Source organism: Delphinapterus leucas, chromosome 5 (assembly GCF_059928025.1).
Source record: "Delphinapterus leucas isolate spDelLeu-1000000601 "Yukka" chromosome 5, BTC_Dleu_Yukka2, whole genome shotgun sequence".
NCBI lineage: Eukaryota > Metazoa > Chordata > Mammalia > Artiodactyla > Monodontidae > Delphinapterus > Delphinapterus leucas.
This window is the reverse complement of record NC_143133.1, coordinates 98,381,240-98,408,350: the sequence shown is the minus strand read 5'-3', so window position 1 is coordinate 98,408,350 and position 27,111 is coordinate 98,381,240. Positions and strand designations below refer to the sequence as shown.

Sequence of the window (27,111 nt, the reverse complement as noted above, 5' to 3'; positions counted from 1 at the left end):
ACCAGTGCAAAAGAATTATCCTTCTTCTGACCTGTTCCATGGCCTTGGGAGAAGTAACACCTAACGTTTGTTAATATTTGTATAGCAGTTTGCCATTTAGAAAGTTCTTTCATATCCATTGACTTTGTGAATCTTCACAACAAATCCTTTGCTGTTGAAGTGGAAGTAGTACTGATACCTCGTACTGAGTGCTTCCTCTGCACTAAGCTCAGAGGATAGACAACTACAGTTACTAATTTTACGGACGATGAAACTGACTCTCGGACAAGGAAGAATTGAAATTTCAACTCAGTTGTTCCTCTTTTTTTCATTGTGGTAAAATATACATAAATCATATTTATTTTAACCATTTATAAATATGCAGTTCAGTGGCATTAACTACAGTCACAGTGTTGTGTGACTATCACCACTGTCTATGACCAAAACCTTTTCATCATCCTCAACAAAAACTCTGTAACCGTCAAACAGGGACAACCCCATTATCCCTCCCAGCGGCCCTTAGAAACCTCTATTCTATTTTCTGTCTCTATGAATTTGCCTATCCTAGGTACCTCGTGTAAGTGGAATCTACAATATTTATCCTTCTATGTCTGGCTTATTTCACTAAACCTAGTGTTTTCAAGGTTCATCCGTGTTATAGCATGTAACAAAATGCCATTCCTTTTTTGGTTTAATACATTCCACTGTGTGTATATACCATATTTTGTTATTCATCGGGTGATTGACACTTGGGTTGTTTCCACCTTGTATCTATTGTGAATCATGCTGCTATGATCATTGGTGTACAAATATGTGCTCAAATTCCTGCTTTCCATTCTTTTACATGTGCAGTGTAGGTAGTAGCAGAGTTGTTGGATCATATGGTAGCTCTATTTTTAACCTTTGAGAAACTGCCAAACTGTTTTCTACAGTGTCGTCTTGTTTTTAAACAATTATCACAAAGTTTAAACATATACAAAAGTATACAAAATACTGTGAGTGTTCCTTGTATACCCATGAACTCATCCAGCTTTAATATTTACCAACTGATCGCTGTCATGTTTTATCTATACCTCCACCTGTTTCACCCCATTCCATATTATCTTGAAGCAGCTCCGAGACAACGTGTAATTACACCTATACATTTAAAATAATTAATTAATTAATTAATTATTTTTTGGGCTGTGTTGGGTCTTCGTTTCTCTGCAAGAGCTTTCTCTAGTGATGGCAAGCAGGGGCCACTCTTCATCACGGTGCACGGGCCTCTCACTATCGCGGCCTGTCATTGTGGAGCACAGGCTCCAGATGCACAGGCTCAGTAGTTGTGGCTCACGGGCTTAGTTGCTCCACGGCATGTGGGATCTTCCCAGACTAGGCCTTGAACCTGTGTCCCCTGCATTGGCAGGCAGATGCTCAACCACTGTGCCACTAGGGAAGCCCCAGTATAATATTTGGTATGTATATTTAAAATATAGGACTTTTATTCCTTAGTATCATTTTTTAATAGTAAACACCCAGTGGGTGCTCAAATTTGCAGTTGTCTCCTAAATATCATAAAAAATTGTTTTTAGGAATTTTGAATTAGATCCAAATAAGGTCCACACTTTGCCGTTGATTGTTAGGTTTCTGAAGTCTTGTTTAATCTATAGGTTCTCCCTGAATGTCTCTCTCACTTTTTTCTTCCTCCTTAAATTTTACTTTTAAAGAAACCAGGTAATTTGTCCCATCTAGATTTTGATGTTTACATTCCATGTGTTGTTAATATATTCTTTATTTCTTTTATTTCCTTTAAATTGGTAGTTGATCAGAATGAAGCTTGCATGTTTTGTTTTGGCAAGACAGTTTCATAGGTGATGATGTGTTCTTCCATGGAGATATATAATTGTCTCTTTCTGTGATATTAGCAGTCACTGATGATTCATACCTACATCCATTTATCCAGTTGAGGCTTCAAAAAATGGTGAATTCTGTTGTTCTTTTTTTCACTTATTTGCTGGGTATATTTGTATCAGGAGAAGACTCCCCTCATCAACTCTTTGGTTGCCCAGTTGTAGAGGCATGATTCTCTTCTTTTATTTAACAGTTTTCAAAATAATGAGTTGATTCACAAATATCTTCCGGTGGTGACCAGTTTTGTAAAATTTATTTATTCTTATCACCGTGGAGTCCGTTACAGTTATTATTCTAACTGAGGCCCTATCTTTGGCCAGTTGGAGCTTCTCAGTGACTCATGAGTCCTTTTTACATGACATCAGTTGTTTCTAGACTTTTTCAGTGGTCAGAGCTAGGAAATATGTATGTTTGTTTATAATATTTTTAAAATATGTCATAGTTTCATATGCTACTTTCCATTTAAATTCAGAACTAGAGAATTTTCACTTATCCTTTTCTGTCTTCTGTTGATAGTCTACTTTCTCCCACCCCAAGAATACCAGTTCTCAACAATGCCTGAAATTGGCTCTATTTCCTGATTCGAATCCAAGTTCTTCTGACTCTATTCTACTATTCTAGTTTAATCACAGCCGCTTTATGGCCCTTGAAATGTAAGATAGAACATAAATGTAGGTGGAATGTTTATATCATTTTGTGCATTCATTCACATAGATTTGCTTTTCCTTTTGCATGCCTAGTAACTGTCCATTCTGCAGTTTTAATGAAAATCAAGTGATAATTAGTGGTTAAAGCAGCTTTGGAAAAAATGACTCATCAGAATGACTGACATACTAAGTTTAATGTACTCTCCTGTTATACTCTGCCTTCTCTAATTAATTTTTTATTCTTTCCCTACAAAGGAAATAATACATATTTTCATGGTTTTGCCTTATAGGACTTACCAGAAACTATTCCTTATTTAAAAATTTGTACAATTGGGCATCAGGTGCCAGATGACGACACTAGTTTTAAATTCCAATGTGCTGTTAATGGGTTTCTGAAAGAAAATAAAGATAATGGTGAGTTGTTTTTGTTTTTGTTTTCCTTTACCTGAGCTTTGGTATGCATTTTGAGTGGGGTTGGTGATTTTTTTATAGTTCTGACATTAGGCCTGTTGTGTTTGGTAACATTAAGGTGGAAATGTCAGCTGGTGCTAATAGAGTATGGTGTTTTTCCTGTTTATGGTCACAAACAATTTAGTTCAGTTTGCAAAGTGATTTTTGTGAGAAATATGAACTGAACTAGCTTACTTATCTCTTTTTTAAAAATTTGAATGGAAAATACATAAAAACATAAAAATGTTCTTTTGTCCTATTTATTGGTTGAGAGGTGGAAGAAAAGGTTAAGACTCTCAGGTTCTTAGCATATATAAAAGAGAAAACAAAAAGCAAAGGTTCGGAGTGAGACAGGTCCCTAGAGGCAAAACAAAACAGAGTGGACCAGAATAGTGGCTTCCTCATCATATGTGTTTAAGATATTTTTGTTGCTTTTACACTTTGGGTGCAAGTGAGGAAGAACACTACCACCTCTTATTCTCATCTTCAGATAGGAAGAGCTTAAAAGGCTGGTGTTTTCTTGTTTCCTCTTTAAGATCTACTCTGTTGATAGTAGGTCTTAATAGCGTGTGAATTTTAAGGATCCACTTGCCTTTTTCTAGCATCTAACTATCAGAAGAAACATGGTGTTTGCCATGTTTTAGGACTGAGGAATCTTTTATCTTTGGAATGCCACTGACCCCCATGAGAAAGTGTTCATTTTGTCCTCTTTCTATATGTAGCCTGAGGAGTGTGCATTTTATTAAATAAATCTAACAGACAGTAAATATTCCGTGTATATATAAAATGATATACATATATACATAAAGCAGGGAGTAAGGGAGAAGGAATAGAGATGGAGTTGGGAAGATAGGGGATAGGAGGTGAGAGAGAGAGGGAGAGACTGGAATTTCAAGGTAACTTTTCATTTTATAACCTGGTTGCTTGATGCTGGTACTAGCTTTTAAATATCTTAAGCCCTATTCACAGATCTTCCCTGTACTTTAGCTTTAAAACTTGAGAGGCTTGGCCTGTCCTGTGATAACCAGGGTGTCTAGAAAGGAGGCACATTATCTGATTTGTGTAAACTGTAGTCACAGAAATGTTACCTCTTAAGATGTTAGGGTGCAGCTGCCGGCCTACTCACTTCCTCCAGGCTCCTTTGTGTGTGTTCTGTCTGTTCTGCGTGGGCTAGAAGATCCTTACAAGTACATGAGAACAAGTTTTTAAACCTTGATTGTTCACATGTTATACCGAGTGTAGTCCATTTGTTATGCTGACTCCTCTGTGGGTCTTCTGCATGCAGTGGGCTAACTTCACCATGCTCTCTGCCATTGCAGTCTCGGGACCTTAGTTATGATCCATTGGTGACTTCCTCTGCTATAAGCCCCTCCCACAGATTCCAGGTTCACTGATAATGAGGAGGAGACTATACTATCCACTCCCTAGAATTGATAGAGACTCAGAAAATAAATTGTTTCAGTAAACACCGAGAGGCTTATAGGTTTGTTGTTAGGGCATGGGGATACAGAGGTGAGTAGAAGTGTTTGTTCAGTAGCAACTTACAGTTATCTAGGAAGATAAACATGTAGTGACTATAAGTGTGTTAATTATGATAAAAGAATCAAGTGCAGTAGGAATATAGAGGAGAAATTGTGGAAGGCCTGACAGAGGAGACAGTGTTTGAGCTGGACTCGGGGGAAGAGGACTTTGCTGGAATGAGGAAAGGACAGCCCAGGTATTGGGAACAGATTCAAAAGGCACGGGGCTTGAACTTGTGCTCTGGAGGGGAAGCCTCTGGTGTGACTAGAGGGTAGTGTGAAAGTGCAAAGGATTCATTCATTTTCAGCAAATATTTGTATAACACCTTCTAAGTTGAAGGCACTGTTCTAGGAAATAACAAGAGAACAATGTTGTTGCCCTTACGTACTTTACATTCTCGTGGGGGAGAGAGATGAATAAATAAGTCAATATATGGAGTGTCAAGTGGTGGTAAATGCTTTGGAGAATAACAGAAGATGAAGAGGTGAGGGATTGTGGTAAGTGATCAGGGATGTCCCCTCTATTAAGATGTTGATTGAGCAGAGCCTTGAAGTGAGAAACAAGCCATTGGATATCTGGGAGAGTGAAGATGGGGTGGGAAGGTGTGTTGTGGGAGAGTGGAGATGGGGTGGGAGGGTGTGTTCTGAAGCAGAAGGAATAGTAGGTGCAAAGTCCCAGAGGCACGACTGTGCTTGGCATGGTTGAGGAATAGTAAGGAGGCCAGTGTGGCTGGACAGTGGAAGGTGAGTGAGTCCAAGGCAGTAGAGAATGAGATCAGGGAGGCTGGCAGGGCAAAGGAGGGAGGTGGATGATGTAGGTCCTTGTAAGTCGTAGTTTGAACTTATAATTCAGTTGGAGAGGCAGACTGATATTTGTTTATAAAGAGTTCTCAATGCTATGCTAAAACTTGGGCTTTATTCTGTGCTAAGTGAAAATGTTTAAGCAACAGAGCAATCCAGCCAAGTAAATATTTTAGAAAGATAACATCTTCCATGTGGAGGATCAGTTGAAATAGAAGAGATTGTTAGAATTGTAGGGTGGTAGTAATCCAGGCAGGAGATATCCAATGCCAGACGCCACCTAGTCTCGACATACCTTTTGCAGAGATCAGCTACATGTTGTTGTTTTTTATTTACTTTCTCCTATGATTTTTTTAAATTGCTGGACCACGAAATACTGTGGCATAGTTGGAAAAATCTGAGACTAGATTGTAGTCTTTTTTCTGTTTGTCTGCTGTGCAGCTTGGGCTTACGTCTCAATCCTTACTTTTTCATTGTGAAATAAAAACGGTACTAGTTAACCCGGTAACTCCACAAGCAGATAGACCCGTGGCATGTTAGGAGCAGTGAATGAGAGAAGGAATGGAAGTTCTTTGGGACCCCAAGAACCCTTCAGAAACCGTTTGTTCTTTTTAATATTGAGCATTCAAAGTGAAGGCATTCCATTTGTTTCACTCAAAACCAAATTCTATTCTTCTGGTAACCTGTTTTTTTTTTTTCCACTCCCTTTTTCTATAGTCGTATCACTTCCTGATGGGCATCCTCCAGTCCATGCTATTGCATCTGATTGGAGGCTATGCAAAATTTCCCGAAGACAATGCATTTTGACTTTATAGTAGTTAATTCTTGATAGTACGTTCTTGCAAAAACACTCTTTTCTTCAGAGTTTTTCCTTTTCAGGATAGTGGTCGTGTTTTGATAACTAATAAACTCTACTCTTCAGAAAATTGTATAACTTGTTTTTAGTGTATCTACTTCACTTACTTAATTTCATATTCCCTGTTTTATAGACAGACTTATTGGTGTCCACTGTACCCATTGTTTAAACAGTACTGGCTACCTCATCTGCAAGTGAGTTGCCAACTCCAAGAGGCAGACCATGTTTAAATTATTCTGTTTACAACAGTAATGTAAGCTAATGTAAGCTGAATGCAATAAATGCAGTCAGAGAAATGTATGAAGTGGTAGGCAATTTTGCCCCCTACTCAGAGGTTATGACCAGTAATAATTTAGCACATATTTTTTGAGACATAAAAATGCAGATATAAGCATATACAATGGTCCCTTGGTATCTGCAGGGGATTGGTTTTAGGACTCCCCATGGATACCAAAATCCGCGGATGCTCAAGTCCCGTATGTAAAATAGTGTAGTATAGTCGGCCTTCCATATCTGCAGGATATGGAACAGTTGGATATACAGCACTTACTGTACATGTGATTTAATGGTACAGTATTTAGATATTCTGGTTTACAATTTAATGTATGGTGGACATCTTCCTATGAAAATATTTGGAGACCTCAATCTTATTTATTTATTTATTTCCTCCAAATTTGATTTATGTAGTTGGATAGAAATTAATGAACAAAAACGTATGCAAGATACATGTAACAATTTACTGGAACCTGATACTCTAATTCTTTCAGTTTTTCTCAAACTCACCATGCGGCTTGTAAGAAAAGTTCTAGAGGCATGACTGTGCTTGGCATGCTTGAGGAATAGTAAGGAGGCCAGTGTGGCTGGACGGGGGAAAGTGAATGAAGGCAGGGCAGTAGAGAATGGGATCAGGGAGGCTGGCCGGGGAAAGGAGGGAGGTGGATGAGGTCGGTCGTTGTAAGTCATAGTTTGAACTTATAATTCAGTTGGAGAGACAGACATATTTGTTTATAAAGAGTTCTCAATGCTATGCTAAAAACTTAAACTTTATTCTGTGCTAAGTAAAGGTGTTTAAGCAACAGAGCAATCCAGCGAAGTTTATATTTTAGAAAGATAACATCTTCCATGTGGAGGAGCAGTTGAAATAGACTTTCTTTTCTTTTCTTTTTTTTTTTGCAGTACGCAGGCCTCTCACTGCCGCAGCCTCTCCCCTTGTGGAGTACAGGCTCCAGACGCGCAGGCTCAGTGGCCATGGCTCACAGGCCCAGCCGCTCCACGGCATGTGGGATCCTCCCGGACTGGGGCACAAACCTGTGTCCCCTGCATCGTTAGGCAGACTCCCAACCACTGCGCCACGAAGGAAGCCCAGATCAGTTGAAATAGAAGAGATCGTTAGAATTGTAGGGTAGTAGTAATCCAGGCAGGAGATGACAAATGCCAGACACCGCCTAGTCAGAGACATACCTTTTGCAAAGATCAGCTACATGTTATTGTTTTTAATTTACTTTCTCATATAATTATTTTAAGTGCTGGACCACAAAATACTCTGGCATAGTTGGAAAAATCTGAGAGTTGATTCTAGTCCTTTTTCTGTTTGCCTGCTGTGCAACTTGGGCTTACATCTCAAGCCTTAGTTTTTCATTGTGAAATAAGCACGGTGCTACATACCAGAGAACTGCACAGGCACATAGACCTGTTGTTACGCTGATGGGCGGGATGAAAATTGCCAATGGCCACTCTGGAGAAGTGTCTGGTGTTTCCTAAAACATCTGAAAAACAGAGCTACAGAGTATAGGGCACTTCCACTCATGGGCGTATATCCTGGGATATCTAAAAATCAACAAGACACAGCCACCCCAAATTTTAGGGCTGCTCTTTTTACAAGAACCTCGACTTCGGTACACCTTAAATGTCTCAGGAAAGAGAAAAATGGATAAAGAGGTTGTGGTACTTATGTACAATGGAATATCCCTCAGCCATGAAATCAACGTCATAAGGCTATTAGCAGCGTAATGAATGGATTTAGGTACGCTGATTCTAATTGAAATAAGTCACACAGAAAAAGAAACTTATCATATCACTTATAGAGGGAATGTAAACATGGCTACACATGAACTGAATTACAAAGCAGAACAAAGTCACACATTTAGAAAACACACTTATGCCTGCTTAAGGGGAAAGGTGAGGTGGGGTGATTCATAAAACCAGAGTTTGAAATTAGCACAGATACCATTCCATAAACCAAATATGTAATAGACAAGACCTACTTCTTGCTCAATGAACTGGACTCAACACCCCCTCTTCACTGCCGAAGAATATATCTGACTAGTAAGAATCTTAAAACGTATGTATTGCTATCTCTGTAAATGAATCAAATGTGTGTAGAGTGGAATAAACACAGCAGTGAAAATGAGCTAAACCCCATTATAAAAATAAATTTCAGAAAAAAACACAAAGACAGCAAAAGAGAGAGAAATTCTTACAAAATTCGTTCAGGGGCTGTGATGCACCCTGGATTGACCACATCTACACCCACAGCTGGATGAGACATAAGGCTGGACACTTGGGGCTGAGAGGATTGGTGAGGTTGGGTGAGCAAATGCAGACCCTTTAAAGCAATACTGCGTGCTACCCATTCCATGGGTCCCAACTCTCCAGGTTTAAGGGAATCTTCCTACAGCTAAAACATGCATGGGAAACCCAGACAATGGGACCCCGTGTGATCGGGAAAGGTTTCTAAAACGCACCTCATTTTTCATCTCCTGGTGCTCGGGATCGCCACTCCAGCCGCTTTACTAACAATCTCCCCACTTGGAGAGACAGCGCCTTTAACCTCCTGTTTTGCACAATTTGCAGTTTGTCCGGAGGATGAACGGCAAGAGGGGGTACCAATGAGAGACTATCTGTAGGTGTTTGGACAGGCACATGTCACTCTAATTTCCCACCAGGAAGAAGAATTAACCAAAGGCTCAGCCTGCCGCCCCGGAACTAGAATAGGGCCTGAAGCAATCCTGCGGTTTTGCGGCCAGCTCACAAAAAAGCGAGTTGAAAAATGGAGCTCAGGGACACTGCAATTCACAAACCTGCAGAGTTATAAAGGACAACCATCGTCCAAAACTATATTAAGGTAAGGCAACGGAGAGGATTTGAAAGCAAGGCAGAATTGCAGGAAACAGATTTCAAGAGGTAGATTGGAGTCGCCTTTAAAGCACATGAAAAGCGGCAGAACTTTGACAATAATGCAGTTGGCTGAAAAGGGCATATGCATTTTTTTCCCGAATATATTCAGGGAAAAAAACCGCATAAGCCCTTTTTGGCCAACCAAGCAAGTGGGAAATGCAAATCCACACTACAAAGAAGTCTCACTTCCCACCGGTCAAAAGGGCCAACCGAAAAATGTGTAAACACCAGAAAGGTAGGACAGGCCATGGAGAACAGGGAGCCTTGTTATGCTGATGGGCGGGATGTAAATTGTCAACAGCCACTCTGGAGAAGTGTCTGGTGTTTCCTAAAACATCTAGAAAACAGAGCTACAGAGCATACGGCACTTCCACTCATGGGCGTATATCCTGGGAAAACTAAAAATCAACGAGACACAGCCACCCCAAATTTTAGGGCTGCTCTGTTTATGAGAACCTCGACTTTGGTACACCTTAAATATCCCAGGATAGAGAAAAATGGATAAAGAGGTCCTGGTACTTATGTACAATGGAATATCACTCGGCCATGAATTCAATGTCATAAGGCTAGTAGCAGCATAATGAGTGGATTTAGGTACGCTGATTCTAAGTGAAATAAGTCACACAGAAAAAGAAACATATCACTTATAGAGGGAATGTAAACATGGCTACACATTAACTGAATTACAAAACAGAACACAGTCACACATTTAGAAAACACACTTATGCCTGCTTATGTGGAAAGGTGAGGTGGGGTGACGCATAAAACCAGAGTGTGCAATTAGCACGGATACCGTTCCATAAACCAAATATGTAATAGATAAGACCTACTCCTTGCTCAATGAACTGGACTCAACCCCCCCTCTTCACCGCAGAAGAATATACCTGACTAGTAAGAATTTTAAAAGTATTTATTGATATCTCTCTGTAAGTGAATCAAGTGGGTGTAAAGTGGCAAAAACACAGCAGTGGAAATCAGCTAAACGCCATTATATAAATAAATATATTCAGGAATAACGCATACGCCCTTTTTGGCCATCCAAACAAGAGGGAAATGCAAATCAGCACTACAAAGAATTCTCACTTTGCATTCGTCAGAAGGGCCATCCTGGAAAAATGTAAAACCAGAAATGCAGCACAGTCCATGGAGAAAAGGGAGCCTTTTTACGCTGATGGGGGGGGGTGTAAATAGACAACAGCCACTCTGGAGAAGTGTATGGTGTTTCCTGCAACATCTAAAAAACAGAGCTACAGAGCACAGGGCACTTCCACTCTTGGGCGTATATCTTGGGAAAACCAAAAATCGACAGGACACAGGCACCCCTACGTTTCATGCTGCTCTGTTTAGAAATGCCTCAGCTTGGGTACAACTTACATGTCCTTGGAAGGAAAAAATGGATAAAGAAGATGTGGTACTTATGTACAATGGAATATTCCTAAGCAATTAAATCAATGAAATAAGGCCCGTTGCAGCAACTCGTGGAGACTGAGGTATGATCATTCTAAGTGACATAAGTCAGACATAAAAAGAGACTTCTTATAAGGTGTCACTTATAGATGGTATCTAAAAATGGCTACGCATGAACTCAATTACAAAACAGAAACAGAGTCACACATTTAGAAAACACATTCATGGCTGCTAAAGGAGAAAGTTGGGGTGGGGTGATGCATAAACCAGGAGGTTGTAATTAGCATAGATATGCTTCCATAAACAAAATAGGTAATTGACTGGACCTACTGTATAGTTCATAGAGCTAGACTCAGCACACTGTTGTCACCGGAAAAGGATATATAGGACTGGTAAGTATCTGTAAAAGAATTTATTGATGTCTCCCTTTAAGTGAATCAAGTGGATAGATGTAACGCAGGAAGAAACAGAGTATTCAAAATCAGCTATACCTCATTATAAAATTAAATAACAAGAACAACAAAAAAAGAGAGAAATTCTTTTTATTAAATTTTATTATATATATATATTTAACATCTTTATTGGGGTATAATTGCTTTAAAATGGTGTGTTAGTTTCTGCTTCATAACAAAGTGACTCATACATACACATATGTTCCCTATCACTTCCCTCTTGCGTCTCCCTCCCTCCCACCCTCCCTATCCTAACCCTCCAGGCGGTCACAAAGCACTGAGCTGATCTCCCTGTGCTATGCGGCTGCTTCCCACTAGCTTTCTACCTTACGTTTGGTAGTGTATATATGTCCATGCCTCGCTCTCGCTTTGTCACAGCTTACCCTTCCCCCTCCCCATATCCTCAAGTCCATTATCTAGTAGGTCTGTGTCTTTATTCCTGTCTTACCCCTAGGTTCTTCATGACATTTTTTTTCTTAAATTCCATATATATGTGTTAGCATATGGTATTTGTCTTTCTTTTTCTGACTTACTTCACTCTGTATGACAGACTCTAGGTCTATCCACCTCATTACAAATAGCTCAATTTCGTTTCTTTTTATGGCTGAGTAATATTTCATTGTATACATGTGCCACATCTTCTTTATCCATTCATCCAATGATGGGCACTTAGGTTGTTTCCATCTCCGGGCTATTGTAAATAGAGCTGCAATGAACATTTTGGTACATGACTCTTTTTGAATTATGGTTTTCTCTAGTGGGATTGCTGGGTCATATGGTAGTTCTATTTGTAGTTTTTTAAGGAACCTCCATACTGTTCTCCATAGTGGCTGTACCAATTCACATTCCCACCTGCAGTGCAAGAGTGTTCCCCTTATTCCACACCCTCTCCAGCATTTATTGTTTCTAGATTTTTTGATGATAGCCATTCTGACTGGTGTGAGATGATATCTCATTGTAGTTTTGATTTGCATTTCTCTAATGATTAATGATGTTGAGCATTCTTTCATGTGTTTGTTGGCAGTCTGTATATCTTCTTTAGAGAAATGTCTATTTAGGTCTTCTGCCCATTTTTGGCTTGGGTTGTTTGTTTTTTTGTTATTGAGCTGCATGAGCTGCTCGTAAATTTTGGAGATTAATCCTTTGTCAGCTGCTTCATTTGCAAATATGTCCTCCCATTCTGAGGGTTGTCTTTTGGTCTTGTTTATGGTTTCCTTTGCTGTGCAAAAGCTTTGAAGTTTCATTAGGTACCATTTCTTTATTTTTGTTTAAATTTCCATTTCTCTAGGAGGTGGGTTGCTGTGATTTATGTCATAGAGTGTTCTGCCTATATTTTCCTCTAGGAGTTTGATAGTTTCTGGCCTTTCATTTAGGTCTTTAATCCATTTTGAGGTTATTTTTATGTATGGTGTTAGGGAGTGATCTAATCTCAAACTTTTACATGTACCTGTCCAGTTTTCCCAGCACCACTTATTAAAGAGGCTGTCCTTTCTCCACTGTACATTCCTGCCTCCTTTATCAAAGATAAGGTGACCATATGTGTGTGGGTTTATCTCTGGGCTTTCTAACCTGTTCCATTGATCTATATTTCTGTTTTTGTGCCAGTACCATACTGTCTTGATTACTGTAGCTTTGTTGTATAGTTTGAGGTCAGGAAGCCTGATTCCTCCAGCTCCGTTTTTTGTTCTTAAGATTTCTTTGGCTATACGGGGTCGTTTGTGTTTCCATACAAATTTTGGAATTTTTTGTTCTAGTTCTGTGAAAAATGCCAGTGGTAGTTTGATAAGGATTGCATTGAATCTGTACATTGCTTTGGGTAGTAGAGTCATTTTCACAATGTTGATTCTTCCAATCCAAGAACATGGTATATCTCTCCATCTATTTGTATCATCTTTAATTTCTTTCATCAGTGTCTTATAATTTTCTGCATACAGGTCTTTTGTCTCCTTAGGTAGGTTTATTCCTAGATATTTTATTCTTTTTGTTGCAATGGTAAATGGGAGTGTTTTCTTGATTTCACTTTCAGATTTTTCATCATTAGTGTATAGGAATGCCAGAGATTTCTGTGCATTAATTTTGTATCCTGCTACTTTACCAAATTCATTGATTAGCTCTAGTAGTTTTCTGGTAGCATCTTTAGGATTCTCTATGTATAGTATCATGTCATCTGCAAACAGTGACAGCTTTACTTCTTCTTTTCCGATTTGGATTCCTTTTATTTCATTTTCTTCTCTGATTGCTGTGGCTAAAACTTTCAAAACTATGTTGAATAAGAGTGGTGAGAGTGGGCAACCTTGTCTTGTTCCTGATCTTAGTGGAAATGGTTTCAGTTTTTCACCATTGAGGACAATGTTGGCTGTGGGTTTGTCATATATGGCCTTTATTATGTTGAGGAAAGTTCCCTCTATGCCTACTTTCTGCAGGGTTTTTATCATAAATGGGTGTTGAATTTTTTCGAAAGCTTTCTCTGCATCTATTGAGATGATCGTATGGTTTTTCTCCTTCAATTTGTTAATATGGTTTATCACAGGGATTCATTTGCATATATTGAAGAATCCTTGCATTCCTGGAATAAACCCCACTTGATCATGGTGTATGATCCTTTTAATGTACTGTTGGATTCTGTTTGCTAGTATTTTGTTGAGGATTTTTGCATCTATGTTCATCAGTGATATTGGCCTGTAGTTTTCTTTCTTTGTGACATCCTTGTCTGGTTTTGGTATCAAGGTGATGGTGGCCTCATAGAATGAGTTTGGGAGTGTTCCTCCCTCTGCTATATTTTGGAAGAGTTTGAGAAAGATAGGTGTTAGCTTTTCTCTAAATGTTTGATTGAATTCGCCTGTGAAGACATCTGGTCCTGGGCTTTTGTTTGTTGGAAGATTTTTAATCACAGTTTCAATTTCAGTGCTTGTGATTGGTCTGTTCATATTTTCTACTTCTTCCTGATTCAGTCTTGGCAGGTTGTGCATTTCTAAGAATTTGCCCATTTCTTCTAGGTTGTCCATTTTATTGGCATAGAGTTGCTTGTAGTAATCTCTTATGATCTTTTGTATTTCTGCAGTGTCAGTTATTACTTCTCCTTTTTCATTTCTAATTCTATTGATTTGAGTCTTCTCCCTTTTTTTCTTGATGAGTCTGGCTAATGGTTTATCAATTTTGTTTATCTTCTCAAAGAATCAACTTTTAGATTTATTGATCTTTGCTATCATTTCCTTCATTTCTTTTTCATTTATTTCTGATCTGATTTTTATGATTTCTTTCCTTCTGCCTACTTTGGGGGCTTTGTTCTTCTTTCTCTAATTGCTTTAGGTGCAAGGTTACGTTGTTTGAGATGTTTCCTTTTTCTTAAAGTGAGCTTGTATTGCTATAAACTTCCCTCTTAGAACTGCTTTTGCTGCATCCCATAGGTTTTGGGTTGTCGTGTCTCCATTGTCATTTGTTTCTAGGTATTTCTTTATTTCCTCTTTGTTTTCTTCAGTGATCACTTCATTATTAAGTAGTGTATTGTTTAGCCTCCATGTGTTTGTATTTTTTACAGGTCTTTTCCTGTATTTGATATCTAGTCTCATAGCGTTGTTGTCACAAAAGATACTTGATATAATTTCAATTTTCTTAAATTTACCAAAGCTTGATTTGTGACACAAGTTATGATCTGTCCTGGAGAACGTTCCATGAGCACTTGAGAAAAATGTGTATTCTGTTGTTTTTGGATGGAGTGTCCTATAAATATCAATTAAGTCCATCTTGTTTAATGTATCATTTAAAGCTTGTGTTTCCTTATTTATTTTCATTTTGGATGATCTGTCCATGGGTGAAAGTGGGGTGTTAAAGTCCTCTACTATGAATGTGTTTCTCCTTTTATGGATGGTAGTATTTGCCTTATGTTTTGAGGTCCTATGTTGGGTGCATAAATATTTACAATTGTTATATCTTCTTCTTGGATCAATCCCTTGATCATTATGTAGTGTCCTTCATTGTCTCTTCTAATAGTCTTTATTTTAAAGTCTATTTTATCCGATATGAGAATTGCTACTGCAGCTTTCTTTTGGTTTCCATTTGCATGGAATATCTTTTTCCATCCCCTTGCTTTCAGTCTGTATGTGTCTCTAAGTCTGAAGTGGGTATCTTGTAGACAGCATATGTATGGGTCTTGTTTTTGTATCCATTCAGCCAATCTGTGTCTTTTGGTGGGAGCATTTAGTCCATTTACATTTAAGTAATTATCAACATGTATGTTCCTATTCCCATTTTCTTAATTGTTTTGGGTTCGTTATTGTAGGTCTTTTTCTTCTCTTGTGTTTCTTGCCCAGAGAAGTTCCTTTAGCATTTAGCATTTGTTGTAAAGCTGATGCTCAACTCTCTCAGCTTTTGCTTGTCTGTAAAGGTTTTAATTTCTCCATCAAATCTGAATGAGATCCTTGCTGGGTAGAGTAATCTTGGTTGCAGGTTTTTCTCCTTCATCACTTTAAATATGTCCTGCCACTCCCTTCTGGCTTGCAGAGTTTCTGCTGAAAGATCAGCTCTTAACCTTATGGGGATTCCCTTGTGTGTTATTTGTTGTTTTTCCCTTGCTGCTTTTAATATGCTTTCTAAGTATTTTAATTTTTGACAGTTTGATTAATATGTGTCTAGGTGTATTTCTCCTTGGATTTATCCTGTACGGGACTCTCTGTGCTTCCTGGACTTGATTAACTATTTCTTTTTCCCATATTAGGGAAGTGTTCAACTATAATCTCTTCAAATATTTTCTCAGTCCCGTTCTTTTTCTCTTCTTCTTCTGGAACCCCTATAATTCGAATGTTGGTGCTTTTAATGTTGTCCCAGAGGTCTCTGAGACTGTCCTCAGTTCTTTTCATTCTTTTTTCTTTATTCTGCTCTGCAGTAGTTATTTCCACTATTTTATCTTCTAGGTCACTTATCCGTTCTTCTGCTTCAGTTATTCTGCTATTGATCCCTTCTAGAGTATTTTTCATTTCACTTATTGTGTTGTTCATCGTTGTTTGTTTCATGTTTAGTTCCTCTAGGTCCTTGTTAAATGTTTCTTGCATTTGGTCTATTCTATTTCCAAGATTTTGGGTCATCTTTACTATCATTATTTTGAATTCTTTTTCAGGTAGATAGCCTATTTCCTCTTCAGTTGTTAGGTCTGGTGGGTTTTTATCTTGCTCCTTCACCTGCAGTGTGTTTTTCTGTCTTCTCATTTTGCTTATCTTACTGTGTTTGGGTCTCCTTTTCACACGCTCCAGGTTCGTAGTTCCCGTTGTTTTTGGTGTCTGTGTCCAGTGACTAAGGTTGGTTCAGTGGGTTGCGTAGGCTTCCTGGTGGAGGGGACTAGTGCCTGTGTTCTGGTGGATGAGGCTGGATCTTGTCTCTCTTGTGGGCAGGTCCACATCTGATGGTGTGTTTTGGGGTGCCTTTGGACTTATTATGATTTTAGGCAGCCTCTCTGCTAATGGGTGGGGTTGTGTTCCTCTTTTGCTAGTTGTTTGGCATAGGATGTCCAGCACTGTAGCTTGATGGTCATTGAATGAAGCTGGGTGCTGGCGTGAGATGGAGATTTCTGTGAGATTTTCGCCATTTGATATTATGTGGAGCTGGCAGGTCTCTAGTTGACCAGTGTCCTGAAGTTGGCTCCCCCACCTCAGAGGCACAGCACTGACTCCTGGCTGCAGCACCAGGAGCATTTCATCCACACAGCTCAGAATGAAAGGGAGAAAAAGTAGAGAGAAATCATTAGTAGAAGTAGGAAGAAAGAAAGAAAGGAAGGAAGGAAGGAATGAAGGAAAGAAGGAAGAAGGAACGAAAGAAAGAAAGGAGGGAGGGAGGGAGAGAGGGAGGGATGGTGGGAGGAAGGAAGGAAGGAACAAAGGAGGGAAGGAAGGAAAAGAGAAAGAAAGAAGATAAAGTAAAATATAATAAAGTCATTAAATTAAAAAATAATTATTAATAAAAAAATTTTAAAAAGACAGATAGAACCTTAGGACAAATGGTGGAAGCAAAGCTATATAGGCAAAATCTCACACAGAAGCATACATATACACACTCACAAAAAGAGGAAAAGGGGAAAAAATCGTAAATCTTGCTCTCAAAGTCCACCTCCTCAGTTTGGGATGATTTGTTGTCTATTCATGTATTCCACAGATGCAGGGTACATCAAGTTGATTGTGGAGCTTTAATCCACTGCTTCTGAGGCTGCTGGGAGAGATTTCCCTTTCTCTTGTTTGTTCTCAGAGCTCCCAGGGGCTCAGCTTTGGATTTGGCCCCACTTCTGTGTGTAGGTCACTGGAGGGCATCTGTTTTTCCGCTCAGACAGGACGGGGTTAAAGGAGCCCCTGATTCAGGGACTCTGGCTCACTCAGGCCAGGGGGAGGGTGGGGCACAGAGTGCGGGGCGAGCCTGCAGTGGCAGAGGCCAGCGTGACATTGCACCAGCCTGAAGCTCACTGTGCATTCTCCTGGGGAAGTTGTCCCTGGATCCCGGCACCCTGGCAGTGGCAGGCTGCACAGGCTACCCGGAAGGTAGGTGTGGATAGTGACCTGTGCTCACACAGGTTTGCAGGCTTCTTGGTGGCTGCAGCAGCAGCTTTATCGTCTCCTGTCAGTCTCTGGGGTCCGCGCTTTTAGCCACGGCTTGCGCCCGTCTCTGGAGCTCCTTTAAGCAGCGCTCTTAATCTCCTCTCCTCGCACACCAGGAAACAAAGAGGGAAGAAAAAGTCTCTTGCCTCTTCAGCAGCTCCAGACCTTTTCCCAGACTCCCTCCCGGCTAGCCGTGGTGCACTAACCCCTTCAGGTTGTGTTCATGCTGCCAACCACAGTCCTCTCCCTGCGCTCCGACCAAAGCCCGAGCCTCAGCTCGCAGCCCCGCCCGCCCTGGCGGGTGAGCAGACAAGCCTCTCTGGCTGGTGAGTGCCAGTCGGCACCGATCCTCTGTGCGGGAATATCTCCGCTTTGCCCTCCGCACCCCCGTGGCTGCACTCTCCTCTGTGGCTCCGAAGCTTCCCCACTCCACCACCCGCAGTCTCTGCCTGCAAAGGGGCTTCCTAGTGTGTGGAAACCTTTCCTCCTTCACAGCTCCCTCCCACTGGTGCAGGGGCCGTCCCTATTCTTTTGTCTCTGTTTTTTCTTTTGCCCTACCAATGTACATGGGGAGTTTCTTGCCTTTGGGAAGTTTTAGGTCTTCTGCCAGCATTCAGTAGGTGTTCTGTAGGAGTTGTTCCACGTGTAGATGTATTTCTGTTGTATCTGTGGGGAGAAAAGAGATCTCCGCATCTTACTCTTCCGGCATCTTCCCCCGAGAATTTGAGAGAGAAGTTCTTACAAAATTTGTTCAAGGGCTGTGATGCAACCTGGACTGAACACATCTAGACACACAGATGGATGGGACCTAAGGCACTACACTCGTGGGGCTGAGAGGCTTGGTGAGGATGGGACAGCAAATGCAGCACTTTTAGAGTAATACTACCTGGCCCCCATTCCATGGGTCCCATATCTCCAGGTGCAGGGAACCCTTTCTACAGCTAAAATATGAGTGGGACAGGCAGAGGATGGTACACAGTCTGTTCGGGAAGAGTTTGGAAAAGTCACCTCGTCTCCACTTCTCCTGGCATTTGGGTTCCCCAGCTCCTTTCCTTAGAGTCTCCCCACTTTCAGAAGGCAGCACACTCAACGGCCGGTTTTGCACAGCTTGAAATTTTCCTTGTGAAGAAGGGGAATGGGGGGATGGAATGAGACACAAGCCCTAGATGTTTGGACAGGCATATGCCACTCTAGTTTCCTAATCTGGAAGAGTTTCCCTGTTCTTCAGGTGCCCCAGTAATGGGTCTTTAGAAATCCTGCCCCTTTGTGGCTGCTTCCCTAAACAATAAGTTGAAAACTGGTGCTCAGAGGCACTGCAATTCACAAACATTCAGGGTTGTAATTGACACCTCTAATGGAGTCATTTCTTGAGCCAAGTATTTGTAAAGGCCTTGTAAGCAAGGCAGAATTGCAGGAAAGGGATTTTAAGAGGTAGTTTGCACTCGCCATTATAGCACATGCAAAGCTGCTGAACATCGCCAATGATGCAGTTTGCCAAAAAGGTGGTATGCGTTATTCCTTAATATATTCAGGAAAAACCCTTACTCCATTTTTGGCCAACAAAACAGGTGGGCAATGTAAATTAATACTACAAAGAGGTATCACTTCGCACCAATCAGAATGGCCAACTCACAAAGTGTAAAACCTGAAATACAGGACAGGGCGTGGAGAAAAGGGAACCCTGACAAGCTGATGGTGGGAATGTAAATTGCTAACAGCCACTCTGGAGAAATGGGTGGTGATTCCTTAAAAATCTAAAAAACAGAGCTTCAGAGCACATGGTGTTTCCACTCCTGGGTCTGTATCTTGGAAAAAACGTAAATTGACAGGACCCAGGCACTCCAAAATTTATGCAGCGCTGTTTACAAGTGCCTCTACCTGGAAGCTACATAAACGTCCTTGGAAGGAAGACTGGATAAAGAATTTATGGTAGATATGTACAATGGAATATTACTTAGCCATGAAATGAATAAGGCCATTTGCAGTCACTCAGAAGGACCTAGATACATTCATACTAAGTGCCATAAATCACACAATGATAAATATATGATATTACTTATCGGTGGAATCTAAAAATTGATACAAAGGTATATCTTACAACACAGAAAGAGTCCCAGACTTAGAACACAAACTTATGGTTACAAAACTGGAAAGGTGTGTTGGAGGCATAAATCATGAGGTTGGAGTTAGTATATACATATTTACAGAGAGAAAACTTGTAATCAACATTGACCTGCTGTAGAGCACTTGGAACTCTTCTCAATACCCCTTTAGTAACCTCAATGGGAAAATAATTCTATAAAGAATATATAGTTATCTCTTTATAAATGAATCATGTTGGTGTATATCAAAAACGAACACAACATGGTAAATCAACTATACTCCATTATAAATTAAAAATTAAATTACAGAAAAGGAAAATGATCACTAAATTCGTTTAGTCACAGTGAATGTGCTAGTGTCACATCCCTGGACACAGACCCAATTTTGTCCCAAGGCTGGACTGCTGTGGGCCTGAGGACCTCGGGAGGATATGCCAGCTAATTCGCCCCCCTTGAACATGTAGTACCTGGTAGCCTCTGCATGGGATCACAATCTCCAGATCTAAGTGTGCCCTCATACTACGAAACCAACCCTCTGACACCCAAAGGATGGTGGACTCTCTGGGCTGGATGACATTTGGAAAATCACCTGGTCTCAATATATCCTGGTGTTCGGGTTCCGACCTCCCGACCCCTTCGTCAGGGCCATCCCACGCTACAAGATAGCAACTTCAACAGGTGATTTTGCAGGGGTTTATACTTGTTCGGGGGATGAAGGGTAAGGGGGAAGAAGGAATGGGACAGAAGCCCTTATATGTTTGGTCAGGCACATTCCACTCTAATTTAAAACCCAAGAACAGGACTTTCCCTATATCTAAGGTTGTGTCAGTAACCAGAGGGGGACAGTAGAGATCCTGCCGCCTTCTGTTTCCCATAACAACAATTCTAAAACTGAACCTTATAGGCACTTCATATTCACAATGCCTGGAGAGCTGTAAATGATAACAGCCCTCAAAAAATGTCTTGCTGTAGGTAATCAAAATAGACTTCAAAACAAGGCAACAAGCTTACTTTTTCAAGGGGTAAATTTTACTCACACTGTTCAAAAAAAAAAAGCACATATGAAGATGCACACCATTACTTTATGTTAGACAAATGCAAATCAGATGTACAAAGAAGTATCACCTGGAACCACTCAGAATAGCCATCCTCACAATGTCTAGAAACAAGAAATGCTTCAGAGGGTGTGGAAAAAAAAGAAACCTACTACTTATTATTTTTTTAATCTGCATTGGGTCTTCGTTGCTGCATGCAGTTTTTCTATAGTTGCAGCAAGTGGGGGCTACTCATTGCTGTGGTACACAGCCTTCTCTTTGCGGTGGCTTCTCTTGTTGTGGAGCACAGGCTTCAGTAGTTGTGGCACGTGAGCTCAGTAGTTGTGGCTTGTGGGCTCTGGAGTGCAGAATCAGTAGCTGTGGTGCACAGGCTTAGCTGCTCTGTAGCGTGTGGGATCTTCCTTGGCCAGGGCACGAACCTGTGTCCCCTGCACTGGCAGGAGGATTCTTAACCACTGCCCCACCAATACTACGCTACTGATGGCAATGCCAATTGGTAACAGCCACTATGGAGCACAGAATGGAGGTTACCAGAGTAAGGGGAGACAGGAGGGATAAATTGGAAATTGGGATTGACATATACACACCACTATATATAAAAGAGACAACAAATAAGGGCCTACTGTATAGCACAGGGAACTCTACTCAATACTCTGTAATGACCTGTATGGGAAAGGAATCCTAAAAGGATTGGATATATGTACAACTGCTTCACTCTGCTGTGCGGCAGAAAGTAACACAACATTGTAAATCAACTATACTCCAAAAAAATTGAAATTGAAATGAGATTAAATAAAATAGAGCTACCAGATGATCCAGGAAGTTCACTCCTGTGTGCATATCTGGAGGAAAGCATAAATAGAAAAGACACATCTTCCCCAATGTTCACTGCAACACTCTTTACAATAGCGAAGACATGGAAGCAACCAAAATGTCCATCAACACATGAATATAGGTAAAGAATATGTGATACATATATATAATGGAATATGACTCAGTCATAAAATAGAAGAAAATAATGCAATTGCAGTAACATGGATGGACCTAGAGATGATTGTACTAAGTGAAGTAAGTCAGACACAGTAAGACAAATATTGTATATCACTTCTAGGTGGAACCTAAAAATTGATACAAATGAACTAACTTACAAAACAGAGGCAGACTCAGAGACTTGGAAAACAAACTTATGGTTACCAAATGGGAAAGGTGGGGGGTAGGGATAAATCAGGAACTTGGGGTAAACATACGAATACTACTATATATAACATAGATAAGCAACAAGGACCTACTGTATAGCACAAGGAACTCTACTCAGTATTCTGGGAATACCTTTATCAGAAAAGAATCTGAAAAAGAATGAATATATATATATACGTGTAACTGAATCACTTGCTGTGCAGCTGAAATGAACACAACATTGTAAATCAACTATACTCCAATAAAATTTAAATTACAAAATAAAGAAAATCACCTATATTTCAAAAGAAAAGAAGAATTCCCATATATTTTTATGGCTTGATAGCTTACTTTTTTAGTGCTCAATATTGTCCCATTCCCAGAATATATTAATACTATATCATTTCATTCACCTATTGGAGGACACCTTAGTTTCATTCACATTTTGGCAATATTGAATTAGGTGCTATAAATATCCATATGCAGGTTTTCGTCTGGAAGTATGTTTTAAACTACTTTCAGTAAATATCCATGAGAACACTTGCTGGATTGTACAGTAAGGGAATGTTCAGTATTACAGCAAGTGTCAATCAGACTACCAAAGTAGCTGTATTATTTTTCATTTCCACCAATAACAAATGACATTTCCTATTGTTCCACATCCCCTACAGAATTTGTTCTTGTCATTGTTCACATTTTAGCCATTCTGAGTGTTACATAGTGGTATGTAATTGTATTTTTAATTTGCTTTTTCATGGCAGCATGTAATCTGGATTATTCTTCTGTATACTTATATGCATAGTGTCTATTTTCTTTGGTGAGATATCTATAAAGTATATTGGTCCACATTTTATTTAGGCTGATTTCATTTTTTTCTACCCAATCTGTATTTGTTTCATTTATTTTCATGCCTTATTGCATTAGCAAGGACTTGGAGTAAAATATGGAAAAGGAGTCATGAAAGGGGGACATCCTTGCTTTTACCTGAACATAGTTGAAAAGCTTCATGTTTTTGACCATTAATCATGATGTAAGATAAAAGGTTCCTGTAGATCTTTGTTATCAACTTGAGAAAGCTCCAGTCTATTTTTTTAACTGAGAGTTTTTATGAAGAATGGGTGTTAGATTTTTTCCAAGGTCTTCTGAATCTATTGATATGCTAATGATTGTCTTTAGGGTGTTGATATGATGGATATAATTATTTGATTTTAGAATGTTGAACCAGCCTTGCATACCTGGGATTATTCCCTCTCATTCATGATATAAAATTCTTTCAAAATATTGTTGGATTAGATTTGTTAATATTTTGTTGAGGATTTTCACATTGATGTTCCTGAGAGATATTGGTCAGTTTTCTTTACTATTCATATGTTCCTCTAAGTTTGGATATTGTGGATTTAGTGTCAGACATTCATTTGGGGAGATCCTGTCATTTTTAAAAAATATTTTCTGTTCTTTTTTATCTTTAGTCTCCTCCTGCTATGCCCATTATGTGTAGGTCACAGCATTTTCATTGTTCCACAATTATTGATTACTCTGTTCTGTTGATTTCTTTCCTGCCCATTTTCTCTTTTCTTTTGACATTTAAAAGTTTCTCTTGATATGCCTTCAAGCTCACAGATATTTCTCCTCAGCCAGCTCTTTGACTGCTAAAACAAAATACGAGAAACTTGGTATTTTATAAAAAACAGAATATTTTTGTTTTCTCATAATTGCTGAAGCTGAAAGTTCAAGAACAAGTTACCAGAGGCTTCCCTGGGGTTGCAGTGGTTAAGAATCTGCCTACCAATAAAGGGGACACGGGTTCGAGCCATGGTCTGGGAAGATCCCACAACTAAGCCTGTGTACCAGAAATACTGAGCCTGTGCTCTAGAGCCCACAGGCCACAACTACTGAGCCCGTGTGCCACAACTACTGAAACCCACACACCTAGAGCCTATGTTCCACAACAAGAGAAGCCACCCAATGAGAAGCCCACGCACCGCAACAAAGACCCAACACAGCCAAAAAATTAATTAATTAATTAAATAAAAAAGAACAAGTTGCCAGCTGACGTAGTGTCTGGTGAGGGACCAATTTCTGGTTCATAATGTGGGTCTTCTCGCTCGGCAATGAAATCATGTAATGGGCATAAGATCTTCTGTGTGCTACATTTATTAGGTCACTAATCCCATGTTTGAGGTCTCTGGCCTCATGACCTCATCACCTCCCTAAAGCTCCACCTCCTAATACCATCAACATGGGAGCTGGGTTTCAAAATTTTAAAATTAGAGGTACAAAATGTTTACACCATAACAGGGACCACAAAGTTAACTGATTTTTCCTTTCATGTTAAAGGTTTGCACATTTATATTTTGCACATTATATAATCCCAAAACCCCCTTTTTTTTAAAGATTCTTTTCCCCTATATGCCAGTACAGACCATTGAGCAGAGTTCCCCGTGCTATGAAGCAGGTCCTTATCAATACTTATCTATTTTATATATAGTAGTGTGTATATGTCAGTCCCAATCTCCCAATTTATCCCTTCCTCACTTATCCCCTGGTAACCATAAGTTTGTTTTCTATATCCATGACTCTATTTCTGTTGTGTAAATAAGTTCATTTTTACCTTTGTTTTCTTTTTTAGATTCCTTATATAAGCAATGTCATATGATATGTCTTTCTGTGTCTGATTTGCTTCATTCAGTATAACAATCTCTAGAGCCATCCATGTTGCTACCAAACCCTTAATTGTTAAGGATAACTCTCAATTTTTTCCAGTATCATCAGCAATTCTTTCTGGCAGACATGTGATAACACCTTTTAAACAGGGATATTGAGACCAAGGCTCCTGACCTGCAAACAAACAAAACATCATTCATATAGTGAAAACTTTGCACATCAAAGGATGAAAGTACTTGGTCTAAATTCCTTTGCACCCACTGCTGACAGAGGGCAGAGGAGTTTGACTCACTAATCTTCCTTACGTGCACTTCTTCCTTAAGGGGTATTCCATCTAAAACTTATAAGAAGCGGGAATGCATCATGGAACACACCAATCTCTACTACATATTCTGAAGCAGCAAAAAACAAAAACATGATGAATCCACCCAAAGGGTTCTGTCCACATTGTTACAATAGTTTCCCTCGCACTGCGAACCCCTTTCAAACCCTATCACTTGAACCTATTTTTATTTTTTTCAACAAAAATAATGTTAATCTGCAGTCACACGCTCCAGTAATATTACACTATCCCTTGTACAAGTATGTAGGGATTTGAGGAGCTATGGGAGGCTATCATGAGAGGTTGCCTAGAGTAATTAGGACATTTCATTTAATGTTGACTCTTCTCCCTAAGATGTCTGCTGCCCTCTTCTTTTTGTAGCTACTAGCATTGAGAGAGTGACCAAGATAAGGCCCTTCTCTTTTACTGCCCATGAATGCAGCTGTGATTAACCCCACAGACCTTCGTGCTTCTAGAATCCCCTGAACCCATGCATGGCATGACATAGATAAGGATGGTGACGTGTAGGCTTGTACAGAGCATGCTATAAAATTTTCGACTCTTCCCTTCCTCATAATTCCAAAGAATAGATTTTTTTGTATTTCTGCTTAATGCTGCTGGAGTTGGTACATAAGTTGAGGGAGGTATCAGGGCACACCAAAAGAGAGGGTAGCTTCACAGAAAATACAAGCAGGTACATTTCTGTGTAGTTTCAAGCAGCTTATTTCCTATATCAACCATGGTGACATGTTGACCCTTCCTCTTTCTACTAGTAGTACAACAAACATAAAGGATATTTAGGCTGCTTGTTTTATCCCCACCTCTCACAATTGATATGCATTCACATATAGGACAATGAAGGGCACTTTCTACCATCTTAACCAATACTTGAGAACTAGAAAATGTGCAAAAATTTCCGGGGATTATTTTCATATTCCCCAATCAGGCTTATTAAGGAATCTTACCTATTGTGTTTAATGAAGTCATATCTCTGATGGCATCCCATCATCAACAAAACTGGAAAGAAATTTGAAGGGTCTTAGATTTTACCGTATTGTAATTCCAATATTTTAGCCTGACACGTTTTTTGGATTTTACAAAAAAATGTTTTAAATGAGACAAAAAATCATTTTTATGAAACAAAACGACAGGAATAGTTTTATATTTTTATCTGTCCCACTTGCACACAAAAGTCTCATGAGGTTATGTAAAGCAGTCCTGTTGGGTGCTGTGCATGGTGCAAGTATGGATTAAAGCTTAGGAATCTTAAGCTTCAGTCACCTGAAACTTTTAAATTAGGATGCAAGCAATCCTGTCCAACATTTGAACAGAGAAAGACAGTCTTTATTTTGTTTGTCAGGTAATTAATCTGTCTTTTGCCCCAAGGAAAGAAACAACTGGCATCTTCCATCAATGTGTCATACAAAAATCTTTGAACACAGAGTGCAAGCAGAGGCTGATACAAGATGTGAAAAAAAAAAAAGAGAGACACCTGTGGCATTTTCTCCAAACTTATTGGAATGTCCCATTTAAAATGTGGGAATAATCAATATTCTGAGGAAAAAGGCCCAAGGAAGGTTTTTGCTTCTGTGGAATAATGGCATTGCTAAAGATTTCAGGAAGCAAGATGAATTAGTGAGAATGACCATGAGAAATCAGAGAAAAGTCAGATCCATGGATGAAGTGATGTTTACCTCTGTGAATCAATGATAAGTAGGAGCAAATGAAAAGAAAGCTGAATACAACATTTTCTTAATAAATGTAATTTTTCAGCTGTCATAGAAAAATTAATACTCACTATGATACAACATATCTAGTTTAGAAAGTTAACTTAAATTTAAAGCTTAATAATTAGATTTATTGAAGAAACAAACACATACTTGTGGTTTAGAATAAATAATATGTTCTGCTACAGATAAGAAGGCCACATAAATAAATAGAAATAAGACTAAATAAATAAATAAAGAGGAAAATAACAAATTAGATGTTATTAACATTAAAAACTTACCCTCATCTAAAGAAAGAGGAGAGGCAGAAA

General features: G+C 39.5%; 1 protein-coding gene across 4 annotated transcripts in view; it reads left to right on the top strand.

Annotated features, from left to right (window-relative positions):
* LOC111187645 (RNA/RNP complex-1-interacting phosphatase-like) overlaps window positions 1-27,111 on the top strand; it is a 40,208-nt gene that overhangs the window by 3,307 nt on the left and 9,790 nt on the right. Inside the window, exons 3-4 of one of the 4 annotated variants that reach the window (XR_016393350.1) lie at window positions 2,807-2,930; window positions 9,089-9,267. Coding sequence is in view for 2 of the 4 variants with exons in the window: in XM_089912200.1 (XP_089768326.1) it covers window positions 2,807-2,930; window positions 9,089-9,132 (168 nt within the window). In the remaining 2 variants the exon portion in view is untranslated. The other 3 variants (XR_016393351.1, XM_089912200.1, XM_089912201.1) reach the window with 3 other exon arrangements.